This window comes from Medicago sativa, chromosome 8 (assembly GCF_051527215.1).
Source record: "Medicago sativa cultivar Bolivia chromosome 8, Bolivia_mono, whole genome shotgun sequence".
NCBI classification, from domain to species: Eukaryota; Viridiplantae; Streptophyta; class Magnoliopsida; order Fabales; family Fabaceae; genus Medicago; species Medicago sativa.
Window position 1 is genome coordinate 41222514 of NC_140756.1, and position 24425 is coordinate 41246938.

At 32.3% G+C, this 24425-nt stretch overlaps 2 protein-coding genes across 2 annotated transcripts; one reads left to right on the forward strand and one right to left on the reverse strand.

Annotated features, from left to right (window-relative positions):
* Positions 1 to 3281: 3281 nt before the first annotated feature.
* On the reverse strand, positions 3282 to 4998 carry LOC146899151 (protein ROOT INITIATION DEFECTIVE 3-like). The gene is made up of 2 exons (XM_085732451.1): positions 4474 to 4998; positions 3282 to 4292 (listed from the first exon to the last, which is right to left on the reverse strand). The coding sequence occupies exons 1-2, from the start codon at positions 4880 to 4882 to the stop codon at positions 3424 to 3426; spliced, it is 1278 nt and encodes a 425-aa protein (XP_085588577.1). The 5' UTR covers positions 4883 to 4998; the 3' UTR covers positions 3282 to 3423.
* A 14222-nt stretch (positions 4999 to 19220) lies between these two features.
* On the forward strand, positions 19221 to 19652 carry LOC146899152 (uncharacterized). The gene has a single exon (XM_085736699.1). The coding sequence runs from the start codon at positions 19221 to 19223 to the stop codon at positions 19650 to 19652; it is 432 nt and encodes a 143-aa protein (XP_085592825.1).
* The last annotated feature ends 4773 nt before the right edge of the window (positions 19653 to 24425 follow it).

The following is a 24425-nucleotide window of genomic DNA, read 5'->3' on the forward strand; positions in this document are numbered from 1 at the left end:
TGCGTTCTGCCTTCCTTTGTTTTCATGTTGTTACTTTCATTTATTTGCTCCATCCATTTAACTTTTACATTGATAATCTCTATCATTGTCATCATTAGCTTTGTATTGTTGTTTTGCCTTTTCGGCTTGTTCGCGAATGTGTTTGTGCGCCTTGCACCCGTTTGTCGTTAATAATATTTGCTGTTTAAAAAAAAAAAAGGTGCAAGTGGAAAGTCACTTCTAAATTGATTATTTTGATTATAACGAAACCAACCAAATGATTTCTATCTTTTAAAGTTAAATAATTGGTTGAGAATAATCAATTACATATTGTCTGTGTGGGTGGGATTTGTTTGTTAACTAAGTTGTTTTTTCTCTCTTTTCGGTTGTTTACTCACTCAGTTTGATACTTACGACAAATTTTTGCCAACTTCTTTCATTTTTTTTTTCATCCATTTTGCTTTCTTTGAAATGTTTTGCGACAAAGTGTCCAACATGTTTTATTACACTGTTGATTTTCCAAAGGATGGTATGTCTCTAAAGTCTCAAACCGCAACCCTGTTTTGATAGCTTGATGTACCAGTTTGCAAACTTTATGAATGATGATGGATGCCCTATTCTATTTTAGTTGACGAACAATTAACATGAGATGCAAATAAAACAGCTAGTAGCTGCATCACCTTATATAATCTGGTCACTTGTAAGTTGCAACAAAATCTGGGGTTAAAATTAGGGGTCAAAATCTGTTCATTTTGGGGTGTCTTTTTCATTCCTGCAATTATATCCTTCGTTTAAACTATTGTAAGTACAAAATTTTCTTTATTGCAATATTATTTAAATATTTAACTAAATAAAAATCAGTTAAATCTGAATATAATATGAATAATTCAACTACAACAGGAATAATACTACTAGTTTTTTTTTACAAGAGGAATAATATTATTGGTTAAATCTTTATTTGATGTATCCCAAATAATTTACAACCAAATATGATGAAATAAATATACAATTAAGCACAATAAAAAAGAGGAAAGACATACATGTTAATATTTGTCTTAACACTAATAATTGAAATACAAAAATACCCTAAAATCTTTGTTGGAAAACAATTGATTCCTTACAAGGGCACCAAACATACATAGAACAATCGATTGCGGTAATCTCCATGACTAAAATAAAACCCCAAACGTCATAAAAACCCTAAAGTCTCAAAATGTATGAGTAGACTCATGCACATCATAGTTATGTGATACTACCCCTGTGTAGAGAAGAAACACTTTGCTCATGATACTCCTGTGTATAGGAGGCATACTTTGATTATGATACCTTTATGTAGAGGCGGCACAATTTCGCACAACACTCTGCAGAGCGGTTAATTCTAGAATCATTTGCATGCGACGTTCGGCTGGAGTTGTGTTGTACTTCGGCATTCAGTTGGAGCTAGGTCGTACTCATATACTTGCATGTGACATCCATGAGGAGTTTCGTTACACTTATGTATCCATGCTAATTGTGTATCATGAAATCTTGCCTGTGGAATGTTTTCGTTGGTGCCATTTGCCATTTCAGAATCTTGTATTTCTTCATGAATTCACAAAGAATAATATTGAGTTCTTCACGAACTACGCTTTTGAGTTCTTCATGAATAACATTATAGATCTCTTGAATTTTATAATACAATTCACATAATAATGATTTAATGTGTCTATAAGGCATTGATTCCAATTGATGGAATCGTAAATGTTTAACCTATAATCATTGATACAAAATTAAAACTTATTTACATAAAAAAATAGGTTATGAAGAATTGCATACTCCAGTTGGTAAGCTCGTGCTCATGAAACTCTTAGAATAAGAATAAGATTAAAGAGAAGTAGAGAAGAAGATAGGAAAGAGAGAGAAGAGAGATGATTATATTATTCTCTTATGATGTACCATTATGTTACATGCAGTCCCTATTTATAAAGAAGTATGATTATATGACTTGAGAGATAAGTACAAATGTGTAATTTGTGATATAAGCATAATAATGTTACTTATGAGATAAGTTTAATGGTTTGACTTGATCCAATAATATGACTCAATAAACCAGCAGCTAAGTGTCATCAACTTATAATATTCATAACAAGGCTTAAGTTAATTACTATTTATATTTTATTAGGTGAAATAAGTTTTTAGTTCTTATAAATATATCTTTTTTTAAAACAAAATTCGTTATATTTATAGAAATCAAAAAATTATTTATCCCTATTTGATTAAGTTGAGGTTTAAGTCATTTGATGTTGACTAAGTTTCTTCATTTTATTTACTATTGTTGATGGAAGTTAAAGTCATTTGATGTTGACTAAATTTCTTCAATTGTGATTCTCTTTGCTTCGAGCAATTGACGATATGATGGAGAAACTCTGACCCTCAGTTGTGAGTTCTCTTATTTCTCCAGTAGAACCATAAGTACAATTGTTTTTGGGTTTTTTTAGCATTAAAACAAGATAAATGTAGAAAGATAAAAGGAAAAAAATACGGAAAAAAGGGAGATAAAAAGATAAATGTAGAAATGTTATAAGTTGTAGGAGATAAAATGCAAGGGTCATGCTAACAAATACTCCCTATGTCCCTCTATGTAAATACCTTTTGCATTTTTCACATTTTTTAAGAAAAAATTGTTAGTGCAATTAATGTGTCTATTTTGTGTGTTGATATTACCAAATTGTCCTTTGTTTTTATGTGTATTAAATTTGACTTTTCATATTTCAAGACAAATTAATAGTATTAATTAGGGGTATGTTTAGGAAAAAAATAATAATAAATGCATCTAGTAATTTGAAAAGGGGTTTATATTTAGAGATAAGTTTTTAGTCAAAAGAGTACTTAGATATATGGATGGAGAGAATATTTAATAAGAGTGCAAGATCATATGTTCAATTCCTAATAATTAAGTTTTTGTTCGTAATTTCCTCTAAAAAGAATACATATTTAAGTGCCCTTGGAATTGGAGCACTTGTTAAAGAATAAAAAAAGAAAATTTTACATTGAAAAAACATTTTGTTGACTTTTAAAATATTGACTACACGTCTTTAAAAAAACATTGACTACACAACTTTCAAAATATAATTATTATGTATGATTTCTTATATGATAATCCCTCCGTTTTAAAATATAAGCAAAATTCACTTTTTAGATTTATTCATTTAATGATGTATGTGGTCCATATTATGAACCACATACATGAATGAACCTAAAAAGTGAATTTTGTTTATATTTTGAAACGGAGGGAGTAACATTTTTTCATAACGTATTGGAGGAATAGAGATAAATTTATTTGATGTCACATTCCATAAATGTATTTTTATGTTAAAATAACAGGGAATAAGATCATTTAAATCTATTGACAAAAAAAAAAAAAAGATCATTTAAATCTCCACCTAAAAAGAAATAATCTTAATTCTAATCTTTTTTCCCTTTGTTATCCAAGTCTTCATCCTCATGATCTGCCTCTTCAATTGCTTTGGTAACTTCCTTAAGAATAAGCCTCAATAGCCTCTCATACATTGCAATAGCAGATTCAAGCATATCAATGGCTCTTCTCTTGTCATGAACTGCCACATCCATCACATTTCCAAGCTCTGTAATTTGCATGAAAGTCTTAATCACCTCTTCATCACATAATCCAGAAGAACTAAAACCACTTCTAGCACCCCCTTTACTACTACCATTTCCCTTTGTAACATTACTCCCTTTGACCACTATCATATCACTAATGCTTCTTGTTGATCTTCTTCCTAATATTTGATCATTCCCCAAAACCATAATGACTTCACCTTTCTCAACATCCCACATCCAAACACTCCCATCTTCTGAAGCAGACACCAAATTCCTCCCTTCATTCACCAAAACCAAAGACATAATTGACCCATCATGGCTTTTTGTTTTGTTACCCAAATTAACCAATTCATAAGCTTTTCCTTTTTCTAACATTTTTCTATTCCCAACTTTCATTAACCCTTTGTAAACAAACCCATCTGAACCACCAGCATAGAAACCTGACTCTGTTGAATCCATAACAAACCCAAATATGGCACATGGGAATGTCACGGTTCGCACTAGAGTTATCTCATTCGATAAACTCCAAAACTTACATGTGCAGTCCATGGAACAAGAAACAAATGTACCAGTATGAATGCCAATTCCAGAGTTGAAACATGTCACTGAATCAGAATGTGCCTTCCATTTGTGTAATATCGGATCACTACAAGAAGAGGAATCATCAACAAGGTTAAATGATGGGATCACAACAATAGTTCCATCATTGTTACCTGAAATTGACAATATATCATTAGCTTGATAATTTCCGAGAAATAAAAAATAGACAGATAATACAAACTCTGAGTATAATACGAAGAAGTTACTTGTTTTGGTTGCTTAACCAATGTCTCAGGGGCACTGCTTAACATTCTCCTACTAGGAATATTAACAATTGTCACTCAATTTTTTTACCTGAAATCAATAGTGACCCATCATCACTAAGGTGGAGACTCGAAACAGGTTTCGAGTAAGGAGTGAATGATTTGATAAGTTCTCCGGAAGGGAGTGACAGGGAGTGGATACTCCCCGACACGCCACCTGCAAAGAGAAAGTCACCATCCAAGGTGGCGGCTAGTGGAGCCACAGGTTCGGGGAGAGGGATGTTTTGGAAGACCGTTGGAGTGTGCCAATTGTAAATGTGGATCGAACCCGACCCTGTGTTCGAGGACACATGAGAAGCTGCAATGAATCCTTGGCTTGTCACCATTAGACCGCGACATGGTGACCGGCTACCAGTGAACTGTGCGACCGTGGCACCGGTGGAAGCATCAAATGCTATCATGGGACCTTCTGGTGAGCTGGTTAGGATTATCTCATACATCTTTGTTTAGAGTGGAAAGTGAGGGTATGAGAAAATGTATATATCTTTAGAGTTCAAGATATGAACGTGCTTTTCTAATCTAAATCGAAATGCTTAATTTTTTTGTACACGCTAAATGTTTTATTTATAGGCTAATATCCTCTATATTAGAAAATAAATTTTGTACATATATGTGATGAAATAACAGTGGCATTTATATTAAAATTTTGTACATATTAGTAAGATTATTTATGTAGTCATCTAATCATACCAATACAATTGTACATTATAAAAAAAATCAATATAATCGTCGTTCTTGACCAAAATAAAAATAAAAATAAATGCCGTCAACGCTGATTTTTTTTTGTTTTTTAAATACATTTTATATAAATATTAATTAAGATTACTTAACTATTAATTTATTTTTGGTCAAATGAACATAATTATTTAAATTAATGACAAGAGGTGAAAAATGTGAAATGCATGAAATAAATTGAAATATAAACATAAATAATAATGTTTGTAATAAATTCTGTAATTTTTATATAAATTTCATGTGAAACTAAATAATATAAGTCAAAACTTGTTAAAATATACTTGACGTGGACTGATCTTAAGGGCAATGAAAAAAAAAATCACTGATACTTCTTTTCATTGTCATCTTATTCTAATTTTCTTCTATAATAAAAAATAACACCGAAGTGTAACACAATTTGTGCACAAGGTGTGTGTATTGTAAACTTCTAGATACCCAGAAATTTTAAATAAATGGGGTAGTTATATCTTAAAACAAATACAAATTGTTATTTTTACCAATATAATAATTATTAATTACAACATTTTTTTTTATGCAAAGTTACTTTTTTTTTTTTTTAACTAATGCTAAGACACTTCGTGCATGTGGATACCCTTTGACTCCTAAATGTAAAAAAGATGCAATAACAAAAAATGTGTTTATTGCAATCCAATGCTTGTGGCTCAACAATGGATGATGATGATGATGATGATGATGCAAAAAAACAATGCAGTCATTTGTTTTCCCAGGTTATCAGGCATGTGGTCTGTAAACATACGTATGCTTGTTATGTTGGAAACCGATAACAATGTGGCTAGCCTCTCTCGATCGAGATAATTCCTCCAAGTAGGGATGTTTGTCTTTAATAAATAAAAAAGTAGTCACGTTATAACAAGTGTTCTTACTCTTAAATAATGAATTTAATTTTATGTTGGAAATAACTTTTTTTTCATACTTTTAAAGAGCTAACTACATGAATTTTTATAAAATGTTACTAATTTATTTCCTTAAGAAATGTTTTTAAGGTATTTGTAAGCATTTTTCATAAAAAAATAAATAAACTTTACATGTTGAGTACATTCTCTAAAGAGAAATATTCCATAATTGAAACAATTAAATGACATGGCAAATTCTAAAATGATGGACCGGTACTTTAAAATCGTTTTAGATTTTAACAATACTCCCTGAAAATAGAATCTCGTGGTTCTCTTACTCCTACTAACTGAGCCGATGCCATAATTTATACTAGTTCACTACATTGGCACTAATCAAATTATTCTCTCACTCGGTGAGAAAAATGATGGTTGTTAAAATCTACTTCCAAGGACAACATCACGTGACTGCGCACTTTAGACTTTTAATTTAAAATTAATTGAGTGCATGTCTAAAAACTTTTTTTTTTTTTTCAAATTTATCAAATTTATTCTTGGGAATAAACATTTCTTGAAATATAAAAATGAAAATTTTATTCTAAGGTATTTAAAAAAAATATGTTTGGTTAACTTTATAATATTACTAGAAACCATAAAATTAGGGATTATAATAGGTAATTACACATGTATTTCTATTTTCATGGGAACTTTATTCTCACCATTTTCTTTGGGAAAAAATTTCTATTCTCATGAACATTTTATACACAGGAATTAGTAAACTTGTAACAAACATAGGCATGTATATTTCTATCATTTTATTCTTAAGAATATACAATTATAACTTGAATCAAACACACCCTTTGTAAAAAATACTGGATTTTTTTTATAAGGAAAGAAAAGTATAGTATTTATTTGGTGTATAATTAATTTATCTTAAAATTTGTTATAATTTCTAGTTTTCTTTGAATAAAAAAGAGTGATTTTAACCCTCATACATAATGGTTGATAAAGTAGCTTTGACCGATTGGTTTTACTCCAGCACAATGGTAAGTATGCCAGTTTTATCAAACAAATAAAATATTGTATCCACATAGGTCATACTTAGTTAATTCAGTTTTAAGCAAAATTTTCATGCGTACTGAATCGACTTTAGCATGTTCTTCTAGAATTCTCTGTTTGGGTTCGTTTTCACCTCACCATGCATACTTAACGAATCGTAGTTGTCTCTAGATGTCTTTATGATGATTTGGCATAACTCTGACGTGTTCGCTTGCCTTCGATTACTCTGCATTGTTGCAATCATTGTCTTAAACCTATAACATTGTATAGAAAGTGGACATAATAGATTCATGACATACTATACTGATTTATTTTTTTTTGGTTAAACACATACTATACTGATATAAATGATATTCGTATTAAATTGGCGTTTTTTAACTGATTTCTTACAAAACAAGTCGATAAGTACTATAAAAAATAACAATATTTTGGCACTTATCAATGACTCAATCCCCTTTAATGTTTGGGAGTAGTTTTGTAACATTAGCTTTATTGACTTTATTTTTGATGATTTATTTTATTATTTTGATGTAAATATAACTGATACTTTTATCTTTGCTTCTCTCTGACACTTCTTATGTGGAGAAAGTAAAGTCGATTGATTAATATATAATTTCATTTTAACTTGTTAAAAAGAATTTCCTTATATACTAATGCCCTATAACGTTAAACACCATCCAACCTCGTCCAATAATTGTAATGTTATCCTTTAGAAAATTACTAACAACACAGACTTCATATCTCTCTTTTTTATTTAATTTTTATCCTTAAATAAAATTCATGTAAATTCTGTTATTTTTATGTGAGATCAATGTTTAAAATGGTGGAATCTACTTTTTTTTTACAATAAAAATGCTTTTTTTACCGAAGCCAAAAACAAAGTTAGAATTTAAGTAAGCATTGCTTGCACTTTTGTTTTCTTCTTCTGAGGATAGCATTGCTTGCACTGATATTTATTTATTTTTAACAGGCATTCATGTAGTAAGTGGTAACATCATCTAGAACTTCCCTCAAAAGAAAAACATCATCTAGAACTCTTTGTTCATGTCACTCCAACTCAATGCAACGCGCTTTAAAAATAATACTATTTAAAACAAATTTATAAAGCATTTTTTTTTATTTTCTTATCTTTAAATTTAATTATCCGTAGAAAAAATTTAAAATTATTTATAGTTTAATATTATTAAAGCAATTTTTCTTTCTATTTTAAAATTCAATTAGAGTAAAAAAAAATTAAGAAATTTTTTCCGATCTTTGAAGGTAACTAATCTCCGACGTAGAATCTTTAGATCACATAAGGTGGATTCTCTTTTGCAAACTGAATTTTGTAAGAATGAAAATTGAACCCAAACAACTTGTTTAAACCGTATAATTACTATCTTTTTATGAGCTCAATTACTACTTGATTAGTGCATAACATATTATAGGATAAATTTAGGGGTACTTGCTTATAAGTGTTTTGAGTTTTCGTGGTGTTTTTAACTCAAAGCTTATCTCTAGAAAATCTTAAAAATCTCAAGAATCCAATTTTTTATTTGTTCAATTTCAATGGCTTTCAAGCATCCAATTTAATCTAATTTCAATTAAACAGCCTCCAATTATTAACCAACCCCATCATCTCTTACGTAGCGCGCAGGGGCGGTTCCTTTCATGTAGGAGGGGTAGCCTTGGCTACCCCAAAAGAAAAAATATTCTTCAATCGGTTGGTATGTAATTTTATCCGGCTACCCTAAATAATAAACATTGAGCTACCCCAAACAAGTTTTGTTGTCGAAAATTATGATAATTAAAAAAGTAAAAATATTACTACATGATTGATATATTTATTTATATTGGTTTGATACTTCCAGTCTCTAACAATTATAGAGAAAAAAATTTCAACGGTAAAAATTATCAAGACAATAGTCATAAACAAATTAAATGGACAATAAGTTTATTCCAAATAACCTATTAGTTTACATTGAAAAATACATTATTAATCTATTTAGTAAACACTCAATTATGGATAAAATTGGTTTCTTGAAATGCATTTTGTCCAAATTTTCTAATAGTTGTCGTCAATTTTTATCCTTTGTTGTTGCTTTTATTTACATTTCGTATAAATAAAAATTATTGTGATTTTTGTTTTGTTTTGGTTAATTTACAGATTAAATTTATTTTCGGTCTCTACAGTACTTGCAATTTTTAAGTTAAGTTCATAAGATTTTGTTTAATTATAGTCCTTAATTTTTTGTTATAGAAATTAAATACAAGACTAAAAACATTTTTTTGTGAAATTTTAAAGAATCGAGACAAAAATTGCATAAAATGTCTGTAAGGACTAAACCTTAAAAATTGTAATCTATGAGACTAAAAACATATTTTATCTTTAAATTTAATATGTTGGTTTTAAATTTTTTCTTTATAGTTGGTCCCTGCATAAACTTTTTGCTAGCTTCGCCGCTGGTAGCGCGTATATGGAATCTAACGATTTAAAGTCATTAGTTGACAGTGACACTTTTTTTCTCTCGTGGCAAATTAAATTGCTTCAATCCTTTGCTTCATCTCCAAGGCATTACTTAAATTAATAATACAGAACACGTTTTTGCTAAATATAGAGAAAAGAAGACAAAGAAGTTGTTATTCCCACATGGAATTGGAAGCTTCCTTTGCAACCGCAACATCAAAATAGGGTGCTTCTTTCTTCCGTGTACACATGTCCTAATTTTTTACATGTTAACCCAATTTATTTTATTTTATTTTTTGACAAAATGTTAACCCAATTTATGAGTTAGTTAGTGACGCGGAACGGATGATTAATAATTAACCTGATGTCGCAACTCAAATCATTTGCTTAACATAATTAATCGCAATTTTAATCGTCATTATTTGAACACAAATTGTAATTATAATCGACTCATGAATATGGTTTATTTTTGGATAAAGAGAAAATTAATTTTAAATTTGTGTGTCAATATAACACCTATTTTTCTTTTTAGATACAAATCTCAAGTGTTATATGAATCCCTAAATGAAGAATAATGTTTTATGGATGACAGAAACAGCCAACTAAAGACTTTGAATGTGTTTGTTTCAAGGTTTTTTTTTTAAGGAATTATTTCAAGGTTTATAATGTTATATATAAGGTTTTTTTTGTTACAATGTTATATGTGAGTTTGAAAATACAATATTCTCATGTTTATATCATGTTTTAGAAAATTATTTCGATAAATATTATTAACACGTGGTTTCTTCATATTTTATTCCCTTGTTTTTTTAACGACATTTATTCTCTTGGTTAAGAGTGAGAATCTACCATTCTCATGGGAATAGTCCATTTGGATTAATCTAGTAGTGTTAGATTGAAATATCAAAATGTGCTATCCTCAAGGTCTTATGTTCAATTTCTTCTCATGCCTATTTTGGTTAGTTACTTGGCCTTCTTTCAAAAAAAAAACATTCAATATATATAAGGTTCAATTATTTTTAAATAAGTCCCTAAGCTCAAAAAAGTTGTAATTAGGTCCTTAAACTATTTTATTTTTTTTAATTAAGTCCTCCCGTTAAACAACCGTTAGTCAACAGTTAGTCAAAGTTGACACATGATCTAATTATGTACCTAAACTAATTTGTTATTTGTAAGTAGTCCTTCAACTATTAAATCATTTACACGCACGCGCAAGAGAGTACGCACGCGCGCGCACACACACACCACACACAAACACACACAGATATAGATATATATATATATATATATATATATATATATATATATATATATTGTACTATTCTTTATATTTATTAAATCCATTCATATTAACTTTGACGTATAACTTTAAGTGGTGCAATACAAATTTCATATAGAACAATTATAAAATAATCATAAGCGTCACCGTTATTCATAAGCATCACCGTTATTTATTTAGGCAAGACTTGTATGGTAAAGGCGTATGATGTAAGCCTTGGAGAAGGCGTATGATAGAGTGAAGATTGTAACCAAATTAAAAGCCAAGTTAAGAACGAAGATTACCATTGCAAGGTTTGCCTTTACCTTTTCATTACCTTGTGACATTCTTGTTAGAAACCAACACAACAGAATAAGACTGATATGTCAGGAGCAGAATAAAAGTGATATATAATAGGGAGCAAGAGAAGGACCAGTACTAGATACTTTTTTTTTCTTTTTGCACGATCTAGCTTATCATAAATACCAAGTATAGTATTCCCTCATTTAAAAAAAAACATGTCTATTATGTTTCCTCTTTTTTAGTTAAAATTGAAATTATGTATAACGGCTATAAATTTCGGTTATTTATCGGTTTAAAAACCAGTTATTTAAAAAAAACGGTTTAAAAACCAATGAAATTACAGCCACACATAAACTCTATTTTATGAGAAATACTTGCATAGAAACGTACATAACATGTGGCATTTACAAACATCCAATGAAAACATGACATGTCATAAAAGTTTAAAATATTATTAAAAATATTAAATTAAATAAATAAAAACACGGTTATCTTTCTCTTCTCTTTCCTTAAACCGGTGGAACACTTCCAGAAACGCCAAACTTCTATTGTTCATATTTATCTTAGATCAAGCGATCTATTTCTTTGTTTTTTTATTGCAATTCCTTTGATTAAAGTGTGAAGATGGTTATGTCTCATCCACTGGCAGCACCATACAATGCTCAATTATCGGATCTAAATTATGTAGAGATTGTTTCTAAACCTTGATGAATTTGAAATAAAATAATGTAGAAATCTAATAAGAATATGATCTTTTTATTTGTTGGTACAACTTTCTAGATTTTCTGAAACAGTATTAGAGTGATATAAAACAAGAACATGGAATTGTTTATGAGAAATTTGAAATATGACATGATCTATACCACGATGCAAAAGGATGACAACATTTTCAATTTTATTTTCAATGTTTTTAAATTAAAAGATAATGACATGTCATGTTTCCATTGGATGTTTGTAAATGCCACATGTTATGTACGTTTCTATGCAAGTATTTCTCCTATTTTATCTTCTTTGTATCCCATCAAATTACAGCCACGCATAAACTTTATTTTCTCTTCTTCTTTGTATCACATCCTAATAATCAGTTGTTTTCCTCTTCTTATTTAGAACTGATTAATGCGTGGCCTCTATTTTCTCTTCTTCTTTGTATCCCATCCTAATAATAAGTTGTTTTCCTCTTCTTCATAGTAATCAGTTCTTCTTTGTATTTGTCACGCATAACGAGGCATCAAAACAATTATTATGAAGAAGGGCGGGATGCAGGACATCAAGCTTTTACTTTGCACACCTAGCTTATCATAAACAACTTATCATAATGATCTAGCTTTTTCTTTGCACGTCTAGCTTATCTTAAATATAGTAGGTTAGTATTCACTCTTTGAAAAATAAACAAGTCTAGTTGTTTTCCTTTTTTTAGTTAAAATGGAAATTACGCGTCTGTTTGGTAGGTGGAAACACCAAATGTTTTTGCCTTTGTCCAACGCGAGTCTGTTATGTTTGGCTAATGCTAGAATTCTTAGCTTTTCAATTGTGAGAGAATCGATTCTCTTAGCAACATCAAAAGTCACCAGCAATATTTCTATTTTTCCCCTTCATATCAGTGTTGTTGCTTGCTACAATGACATTTTTAGGAAAATAAGAGAATGTGTCCTCATTTTACGGTTCAAGAAAGAAGAGAAGATAACAGGGAGTGGCAGGTTGAGAAATCGTTGCTTGCAGAGAAGAAATAAATTGTTTCCAATGGTGTTTCTAAGGTTTATTATATAAGGTTTAATTATTTTTAAATATGTCCCTAAGCTCAAAAAAGTTGTAATTAGGTCCTTAAACTATTTTATTTTTTTAATTAAGTCCTCCCGTTAAACAACCGTTAGTCAACAGTTAGTCAAAGTTCACACATGATCTAATTAGGTACCTAAACTAATTTGTTATTTGTAAGTAGTCCTTCATTTATTAAATCATTGAAAGTTGACTTACACGCACGCGCAAGAGAGCACGCACGCACGCACGCTCGCGCGCGGGCGCACCCGCATGCATGCAAATTTTTGGACCCTTTCCATTGATTACTAAGCTAAGAGAGGTAACTTACAAGCTGAAACTTGTAGAGACAGCTCGTATACATTATGTTTTCCATGTGTACCAATTGAAACCATTTGTAGGAAACTCTATTGGACAATATCTATCATTACCAATTACTATGTCTTATAGTGGTCATATTATGCAACCAGCTAAGTTGCTACAAGGGAGGGTTGTACAACAGGGGAACAATTCAAATGCATCGGGGGTTGATTTAGTGGGAAAATACACATGCATCAGAGGCAGCATGGGAGTATATGCATCAGGGTTGTATCCCTTCTAGTAACTCCCATGTAATATTCTTACCATTTACGGTGGAAGTTGAGATTCCATCATTATTTAATAACACCGTATCATTTCCATCACTTGTTTATTAGTTCTTTACCCAGTTCATTACAAGAGTATCCATTCCCGGTTGTTACTAAACACAATACTAAGAAATGATAATGGCACACTTTTTTTTTTTCAACTTTGATCCCTTATGTACTGTCTATTGTAATTTTATGGTGAACAATATATTTGGTTACCCAGTACAGACGGTGTCTCTATGCGGTCAATGTTGTCTTCCAGTATCACTCCTCCAAAATTAAAGATGTGAGGGTCTACCGTTAATAAGAATTTACGAGAAAAAAAAGTTTACGAGGTAATTTAAGAAGAATATTTTTTAGAGAGAGAGATGTACAGTGTGGTAATGTGGCAGATCCTTTTGTCCTCAACATTCTTATAGTTGCATCTTATTAAAGATGGGGATAGGTCGAGAATGTCTTCCTCGATGGCAGCTCCGCTGCACACCTCCCCACTAATATTCCACGTTGAATCTGCTGCTATCTTCCATTTATAGAATATAGCATTTACAACTTGTTCTGCATTGACAGGTTCACATTTTAAATATTAGCATGTTTAATTGAATATTTAACAAAGGAAAATGTAATGAGTCTAAAGGTATATGTTAAATGTTAAGAATATTCGGCATTTAAATTTTAAATTCAATAAGACACTATAGAGTTCGATGAAAAAATGGTAATAATAAACATTTTATAACTTAACAGACTAATTTTATGTTTACCCGTTGTCAGACTATTTACAAAATATGTTTGCCCCTCTACAAATTTTTAGATGTCTTTACTACTTTTTTTTTTAAAATATAGTAATATACTCCTTATTAATGCTATATGTTTGGCTCGGAAAATAAAAAATAACGTTGAAAGCAATTTATATACAGAGATAAGAAAACAGTGGAGGTAGTAAAATTCACTGACCTTCATTTAATGATGTTGTAGCATCTGCACTTTGTGCTCGTGCAACACTTACCAAGCAACTAAAAACAATTATAGCACCAAGTGAACGAGATAACATAATATTACCCATACGAGAAAAGAACGAGGGTGTTTGTAGTGAATACAATAGTGTCATCTCTTTCTCACTTGTTTCATGGAACCGAAAAATCAACCACACCAACTCTCCCTCCCGACAAATTTCGTGTAATGATGCCCCCACTATTCATAATTCCTGGCTCCGCTACTGACAACATCGATTGCCATTTTTATCTTGAGTAATTTTCAAGTTTTGATTCAACATAGACTATTTATCAAAGTAGTTTATCGTAGAACCCTCCAAAAACTTAAAGGGAGATCAAGTTTTAAAATAAAAGATAAAAGAAATACTAGCTAAAAGGGAAAAAATAATTCATATTTTATACACAAGATGCACATATTTGGTCATATATCAGAATTGTTATGAATATGTTATGGTGGATGCCCATTAGTCATTGGACCAAACATTTGATCCATTAACCCATTTCCATACTCTTGTAATCTCCCTATAAATAGGGTGCATTTGTAATAGAATTAGATTGATAATGAAATACTCTTTCTCTCACATTTCTCTCTTTCTCTTCATCGTCTATATTTTCACAACACATTATCAGCACGCTTTAACCAACTGAGAGTAATATTAATATTATTCAGGACGAAGCTCTAAGGACTTGAGGTAATAGTAATTCTTGTTTTTTATATAATGTTTCCTTCGTTGATTTCAAAACAAATGATATGTTTGGTTTCTTGATGATTTATTTTTATGATTCATCTATTTTTCACTAATTGTTACAATTGGTATTGTAACTAATTTTCTCCCTATGTAGCATATTTAGTAGGTTTATTAATATTAATCAAATCTATGATATAGTTTCTGAAGAACTTAAAAAAATTCACAATTTTATTCTTTACGGATTCTTGAAGAATTGAAAAAAATGGAATGCATCCTTGAAGGATCGCTTAAATAATTGTTTTCATTATCTAGATATGTAAAAAAAAAACTCAATTTTATTATAATGAATTCCTGAAGAATTTAACAATGATGCATCCCTGAAGGATTGCACAAATAAATTGATTAGATTTAATATATAATTCTTGAAGAACTCAATAATTTAATAATTATGCATCCCTGAAGGATTGCATAGTCCTTGAAGAACTATATGATATTAAAAAAAAAAGAAGAATGAAATGCATTCTCGAAGAATTGCTTAAAAAAAACTCAATTTTTATAATAAATTCATGAAGAACTCAACTGTGATGCATCCCTGAAGGATTGCACAAGCAAATCGATGAGATTTATTATATTATTCTTGAAGAACTCAAAAGAATTTAATAATTATGCATCCCTGGATGATTGCAAAATTAGTTATAATGTTCATATTTCTTAGCATACACTTGTTGTTTAGCATACACTATGTTAATTTTTAATGTATATTTTATTGTATTATAACTTATGATTGGTAATATTTTAAAGTGCATGAGCAGTCAGATTTTTAATATGTATTTTAAAACTAACTTACCCTCGTTACATTATATATGTAATAAGTAACTATTATTCTGTGTAATTGAGATAATAATATCAAATATATTAAAGTACGTTGCATTATCAACTATAATATTTTGTAAAGCTATGTTCAATTGAAGCAATAGTATCAACTCATACATACCATTATTTTTATGATTTTCTTTACATGTATCATCTAATAATTAGTTTTTTTTTTTTGACAAAATAAAAGATATTCATTCATTCCAATTGAAAGAGTACATCGATATAATGCAAATTCGCTAAAAACAAAAAGGATGAATCTATGAACAGGCTCATAGCATCCATGTTAATAACATAAAACGACAAAGTACAAATGCCTACACATATGACTATATTTGAATCTCCGGAATAACCATGTTTCCGGATCTGCAACGTGGATGACGCCAAAGTCATTGATTGGATCTGCACTAGATCGAAGCTGATCTGACAATCTGAAGCGATCAAATACTTGAAAGAAACAAGAAAAACAAACAACGTCGCACAAAGACGACGAACAACCAACATCGCACGATGACGACGAAATCACAAAATAAAACGAAATAGATGTGAAAATCACTTATTTCAATAAAAGGGAAATAGAAAAACGAGGGAATATTAATGAGGCACTTAAGAATGAATATCTTACTGTGAAAGATCCACTTGTGCTATGGAATAAGTTGAAAGAAAGATATCTTTTCATCAGAAGTTGAAAAATAATGAAAAGGGAAAAGGTGGACAAAGTAAAAAAATAAAAAAATAAATGAAAATATCTGTTATCGATGTGGAGGAAAATGTTATTGGTCTCGTACCTGTCGTACACCAAAACATTTGGTTGACCTTTATCAACAATCACTAAAAAAAGTTATTTTATTTTTATGAGAATAAAGTTATTTCCTCGTTGTTTAATTACTTATCATAACAATCTCTTTAAATTCATTCTTATTCTTCTTGTTTATGTATTTTATTTTTTATTTTTATAGAATGAGTAGCTATGGAGAAGGTTGCGTGACTTAAGTCACGCAGGTGTTAAGTGTTGCGTGGCTTAAGTCATGCTACTGTGCAGTCCAATTTTTTGAATTTTTTGCGTCACTTTTGTTCTTGGTTAGCTTGTTCCACAAGTAATTTACTTATTTTTTTTTGTTACTTTTTTATTCAATAGACATAGAGTGAGATGGTTGACAATGTGGCGGGTGATGACGTTGAACCGAAATCGACCAAAATTGAAGCTTCCGGCGATGTCAAACCAACTGTTAATGTGAAACCGTTTAAGGTCAAAGTTCCCTTTCACGCTAACATTGGTAAAATTGAAGAACCTAAATCGATACCTATCGGTGTTGATTGAAAAGTTCGCGACACCGCCTCATTTTTTACAACAAATGCAAGATGGAGAGAGCGAGAAGAGTTACTTGGTTGGGTTCGTCGACAAGGGGAAAGGGTCAGATTTACTGTTTGTATAGATAAATCAAGTTTAAAAAGGCAGTACTTGACGATGCAATGTGAAAGGAGTGGGGTATACAAGCCGCCTAAGACGAGGAAGAAATCGAACCTTGAAGGCATCGGCTCAAGGAAATGTCAATGTCCGTTTAGGTTGAAAGGTTTCTTTGATAAGGATACAATGATTGGTGGGTTGTAATGCTTTGTGTAATGCACAACCATGACTTGGAGGAAAATTTACAAGGACACCTTCTTGCGGGTAGACTTAGTGCGGAGGAGAAGAAAAAAGTTATCGACATGACAAAGAGCTTGACGGTGCCTCGAAATATTTTCACCAATTTGAAGCAAAATAACAAAGAAAGTGTGACAACTATCAAGCAAGTGTACAATGTGCGAACAAGATGGCGCAAGGGGCAAAGAGGTGACATGACTGAGTTGCAATACTTGATTTCGAAGTTGGTGGAGCATCAATACGTCTATTACACAAGATGCAATAGTGAGGAAACCACTCTTGAAGACATATTTTTTGCTCATCCGAAGTCAATTAAATTGCTCAACACTTTTTCGACCGTTTTGGTCATGGACTCCACTTACAAAACCAACAACCACCGAATGCCGTTATTTGAGATAGTTTGTTGCACCTCTACCAAAATGACGTATTCCGTTGGTTTTGCTTTCTTCACTTTGAACAAGAGGATAACTTTACTTGGGAACTTAAGATGGTGAAAGGTCTTTTGTCCTCAAAAGACAACATGCCTAAGGTGATTGTGACCGACAGGGATGGTGCTTTGATGAATGTCGTTGCCACAGTTTTCCCTGAAGCAGACACTATGTTTTGTTTTTTTCATATTGGAAAAAATGTAAGGGCTAAGTGCATCACGGATTGTAGAGTTAAACCAAAGCCTCCTAAGGGTGCAAAAGTTGACAAGAAACAAGTGAAGAAGGACAAGGAGAAGAATAGAGATGTTGTTGAGAAAATCGTGAGTGCTTGGAAAGAGTTGGTCGAATCTCATACGGAGGAATCATATGCAAGTGCTTTATTGAAATTCAAAGAAGTATGCATGCCATTTCCCTTGTTCATTGTATATGTTGAAACCACGGTTTTGAACCTTAAGGAAAAATTTGTGAGGGCATGGACGAATAAAGTCTTGCATATAGGGTGTAGAACCACCAACATTGTTGAATCCGCTCATGGAGTGTTGAAAAAATATTTGAGGAGTAGTGTGGGTGATTTGGAATCATGTTGGGATGAAATTGACAAGATGTTGACCGTGAAATTTGGTGAGATACAAGGAAGTTTTGGGAGGAACAAAACGGTCTTAGAACACAAATACAAAAAATCAAGATGATGCGAGAGTTGGAGGGTTATGTATCTAGACGTACCTTGAAATTTATCTATGATGAATTGAAACACTCTAAGACATTCGACTTTGGTAAGGAAGTTTGTGGTTGCGTGCAAAAGATATCGTACAGCTTACCTTGTTCGTGTATTATTGCCATGAAAAGTAAGCAAAAATTGCCTCTTGTATTGGATGATATATACCCTCATTGGAAAAGGTTGAGTATACAAGGAGAAGTGGTTGATGATGATTTTTCCGTGACGAGGAGTGGAATGGCATTCAAGAACGTCTCAAGAAATGCCCTTACAAGATGAAACTCTACATCAAAGAGATGATGCGTCAACTAGAATTTCCGGAATCCACAAATGTTTCTCCACCTTCAAAAAGGTGGTAACCTAGGGAGCACCTAAAAGGAAGAGGACTACACTCAAAGTGTCATCAATGGGTCGAATCCCCTCTAAGTGGGAGACTATTGATTCTCAAAATCCGGATAGTCAACCTTCACAACCCAAGAAGTCACTTCCAAAAAGGAAATATGCACACCTTGGCACTTACTCCCGCTCACAAGCTTCATCGTCTACTTCAAAACCTTTTTGGAATATCCCATACATTTCAAAAATTCCAAATATCATGAGACCTTTTGTTGAAGAAATTGTGAATGTTAAAGGGGATGGTCATTGTGGATTCTGGGTGATAGTTAGGCACTTGGGGATGGATGAGGAAGATTGTGTATTGGTTCGTCAAGCACTTATTCATGAGTTGAGAAATCATAAGAGTGACTTCATGCCGATATATGACACGGAGGAGCGTTATAACAAAATCTTGAATGGTTTACACCCTCCAAAATGTAAGTGGTATTGCGCTGGTAGATAAGTGGTTAACCACTCTGGATATGGGTCACATTATTGCTACTTGCTACAATAGAGCCGTTGTTCTATTCACTTTTCCCGAAAAGGGTATATGTGAGACATATTTCCCAATCCGAAGTGCTTCACCACTTAAGCCACATTCCAACATAATGTGTCTTTGCTTAATTCCCGGCCACTATCTTCATGTTATTTTGAAAGAAGGTTGTCCGTTACCACCGAGTTGTATGAAGTGGATGAACAACAAGATTGGTGAGACGGAGAAATGGCATTTTGAATTTTTGGATAGACAAGACACATTCAATGAACTCATGTCCAAGGAGCCGAAGCCGTCAAAGAAACCAACAAATGAGCACAATCTAATTATTTGTGGTGATACTCCCACTCCGGAAAAAAAAAAAGAAACAACAATTTGAAGTCATGGAAGACATGGAAGACAACATGGAAGAAGACGGAAATTTTGCACTATCACTAGACTACTTAGATATGTTATATGTTTTGAGACTTTTTGGTCGGTGTTTGTCCTATTTTTTGCATGATATCACACTTACATATTTTTTGGTGGCCGAATATGTAATTTGGATATTTTGGATATTTGTAGCCAATATATAACTAATATTATATAAATATATGAAGTGAATTTTTTTTGGTGGCCGGTTATGTCACGCCAATTATTGCTCGCATTTTTTGGTCTCTAATTATTCAACTATTTATTTTATCTCAATAAGCTAAAATATTTGTTTTTCATTATATTTTGTGAAGTGAAACATGTCTGAAGATGCACAAGATCCAGTTTATTTTTCATATATGGGTTATATGAGCAATTGGGGGATAATGAGTTTGTATGATTCTTCTCTTTTCCATGAATTTTGTGATGAAATAGTGTTAATTTTGTGCTCTAGTTGTTGTTGTGATTTTGGGTATGTGATTATTTGTGAATCCATGGTGTTGTTATGCTAAATCCATGATTTAATTGTGTTGATTTGGCGCTTTTGAGTTTTATGTTAAAATGAGTAGAAACCATAAAAGTTGATATATAAGTGCCTGTTATTTTGGCAAATGGGGGGCTAGTTCTGATTATTACAAGTGAGATCGAACTAGAAATATCAAGACCGTTGTGCAAAGGTTTTTATCGAAAAAGAGTTTAAAAAAGGCCACGAAATGCACTCAGGTTGCTTAGAGACAAAGTCCAAGGCTTATACATCAACTCTAAGCAATCTGAGTGCATTTCACGGCCTTCTTTCAAACTCTTTTTCGATAAAAACCTTTGCACAACGATCTTGAGATTTCTAGTTCGATCTTGCTTGTAATAATGAAAACTAACCCCGTTTGCCAAAATCACATGCAAACACCTACGCCCTGTTATAGAAAGTTGGCGCCCAGGGTGTCACTTCCTGGCGCCAGACGCCAAACATCATGACATCATTTGTTGTTTTGGCGTTTTGGGTGCTTGCGGGGTAGGTTCCGTGCATCCTTGGGCATTCCTTTGGCACAACTTTGCTACTATTTTGATGGTTTAATGATGAGTGATGAATGTTTGCAATGAATTGATCATACGTGGTTACTTTGAAGTAAAATGAGGTTGATTATGGAACTTGGAAATGAACTTGATTTTGGAAAGGTTTTTGATTGATAATAGTGATTGAACTAGTATGGTGTTGGACACAGGGATATGTACATAACTAATAAGTATGTATAAGCATGCAGCCTTGATAAATTTGAATGTTGGAAACTATTTGATGAATTGAATTGATGAACTAGTGAATGATGAGTAATTGTTGAGTTATTTAACGATGTGTAAATGACGAATTATTTGATCAATTGTAATTTGTGAATTGTTTAATGATGTGATATTGAAGTGATAATTAGAGATGATTATATAATGAAGTGATTATATCATGGTATAATTAAATGAAGATGCATTGTGTAACACCTCGTTTTCTCAACATGTAATATAATACATAAAAATCAAAGTATTCAACTTAAACAGGATGTCACACTTCTTTAAAAGATAAATAGAGTAAAATTACTATTTATTTAAACATCTTTTATCTATAATTCAAATTACATCGCAGCGGAAAAACATTTCATTATTCAACAAAATGACACTACGGCCTCAACATAAACAACTTCTTAAAAATTCCATTTCAATGGTTCATCAACATAATTCATAGTAATACGTAACAAATGGAAAACAATGCAAATATCCCCGTCCCGTTACGTATCAGAGCGACCCTAAGATGACGCGTGAGAGAGTCAACTCACATCAGCAGCTAATCCTGGTTATTTGCACGTTACCCACGTAGAGGCTGTAATATCCCGCTCGTCAGCTAATGGAAATTTTACCTGTTTAAATGTATCAGAGGACTAAGATTCATGGAAAGCGAGTATGACGAAAATGTTAAGTACGAGGGAAGCTAATAATATGTGATATCAGTCAAATATGGACTTGTGTATCAGTGTCAGGTAAACACGACTGAGACGAAGGGCATTTAAGTAAACTCGCACAAGGGAGTATATAAGCAAGTTTGGTTCCAAAATATTCATTTTCCCATTCCACTTCTCTCTCTAGGTTTTGGAAAAACATTTCTCTCCTCCTTCTCTCTAGATTTGCTCCTCCCTCTCCTCTCTTAATCATCCAAACTTCCTTCAAAACATGATTAAGCATGGATTATGGTAACTTAGCAAGCAAGAAACAAGAGGAGGAAAGGATTAAGCATGATTTGGTGAAAAGGGCTAAGGATCAAGAATGGATCAAAGCTAGGGTTGATGCTTGGAAATTGCAAAGAACATGTTAGGTGAGTTCCATAGATAGTTTACCTTCCCTTGGTTGTGTAAATTCATGTTAGAAAGTAGTGATTTATGTTTATGAGAGGTTTTAAACCTTAATGTACATTTGATAAATTCTTGTCAATTACATGTTAGTTTGCCATGAAATATGTTTATAAATGTATATATATGTTGCTGGATGATTATGGTGCATTGCAGGATTAAACTGGACAAGTTTTGGGTCAAAACTGGAAATTTTGTACCTCAGACCCGAAGAGCCACGCTATTAGCGAAATCTACGCTAATAGCGAAATTCTCAGGATGAGCCACGCCCCAGCTGAGCTATTAGCGCAGCTCTCTGGACTTGGCCAACTTGCTTTGGCCTGTTGGACAAGTTCAGGGTTCGTGGTGCATTCCGAAGCTTTTCTTTCAACTTTTTATAACTTTATAACCCTAAAACAACATCTAGGCAATGCACATAACATCAAACGATTCTTGAAATGAAAATCATGGCAATCTTAACATGAATGACAAGAGTGAATCAAGAGAGTTTAAGCCGATATTGCTCGGGTAGCTATGAAATAAGAAAGGGCATGAATGTAGAGCCTCAACATAGTGTTGAGAACTAGAAAGATAGCAAGACCATGATAAGTATGGCAAGTATAGATATGAATATGAATGAATAAAGAGGTAGTTTACTACTAATCGGATCGACCCCGGATCCGAGGTAAACGAGTATGCATGGATAGGTTAGAAACCTTTCATGAATGTTTATGAATGTTAAGACCATGATATGTATGTGTAGTTTATCACACTTGGGATCGCTTAAGGATCCGTGGTAAATGAGTAAGTAAGACGTAGGTAACGTGAGAACGGGATAAGCTTCTTTCGAGAGGGGCCCGTACGTCACCGAGGGAGTCCGATTACCTTAGCTAGGTATTTTCGGTATGTATGGGATTGTACTCGGGTTTACTCCACCCCGGGGCTCTCCGTAAAATGAATCAAGATAATGTTTGTATGTTCAACACTAACATAATGAATGAACTTAGATACGAATATGTATGTTATGTTTATGATTATGTGAAAATGACTCCATGCACGTTTATGTTCAAGAACAAGAGCATTAGATGCTACATGATAAGTACAAGGCATGGATTAGAGCAAGTAAAGAACATGATACCGATGACGATCTTAGGTTTCCCCTAATCGTCCGGTTTAGATTAGTGTCATGATATGTTATGTTTAAGCCTCGATACGTAGAGTGTATTCTTGGCAATGAGGTTTTAGATTCCCCCTCAACCGCCATGACACGTATAGGAAGTGAAGCCTATAACAAGTTAAGATAAGACTATGACGGCTCTAGTATGCACTACCGTCTAAGTATGCAAGTCCCCACACACGTATAATCAACCGTCAGGTTGTGATGTAGACACGTGGTGACCGTAGGTTTCCCCTTGAGGTTGCCTATAGCCTAGGATTTAGGGGAACTCACTGAGACATTATGTCTCATCCCAATCCTTATTTGTTTCAGATAAGCAGGACGTTATGCAAGCTTGAAGTCGGATGGATGTTTCAGCAAGTGTGTGCGTTCGTGTCGCTGCAGGATGCTTGGGACTTTAAGGATGAAATTATATATGGTTGAGATGTTTATGTTATTAATGTACGAACGCAATTTGTTGTATAATATTCATTCGAATGTAATTTTTTTTATGTTGTATATTTTAATGTATCCAGTACTAATGCTAACGCACGTGCCAGACTTTCTAGATACGTCTGGTATGGGTGTTACAGAGGCAACATTCAAACAGAAGGAGTGAGATTCACATTCAATAATAATAAGCATATAATTCATCAACAGAATTTAACAACATAAACAACAACAACTAAACAATATTAATGGTTCTCATAATTTCTCAATAACAACTCATTAATTATTTCAACAACTTGACAACACGACGACAACACCGACAACTCAACATCAACGACAATGCAACGACAACAACATCAACTT

Excerpts from the sequence above, each read along its gene's own strand:
- LOC146899151 (XM_085732451.1), bottom strand. The coding sequence starts at position 4,882 with ATGTATGAGATAATCCTAACCAGCTCACCAGAAGGTCCCATGATAGCA. Across the intron at positions 4,293-4,473 it reads TGGGTCACTATTGATTTCAG|GTAACAATGATGGAACTATT; the intron begins GTAAAAAAATTG and ends TGTCAATTTCAG.
- LOC146899152 (XM_085736699.1), top strand. The coding sequence starts at position 19,221 with ATGGGTCGAATCCCCTCTAAGTGGGAGACTATTGATTCTCAAAATCCG.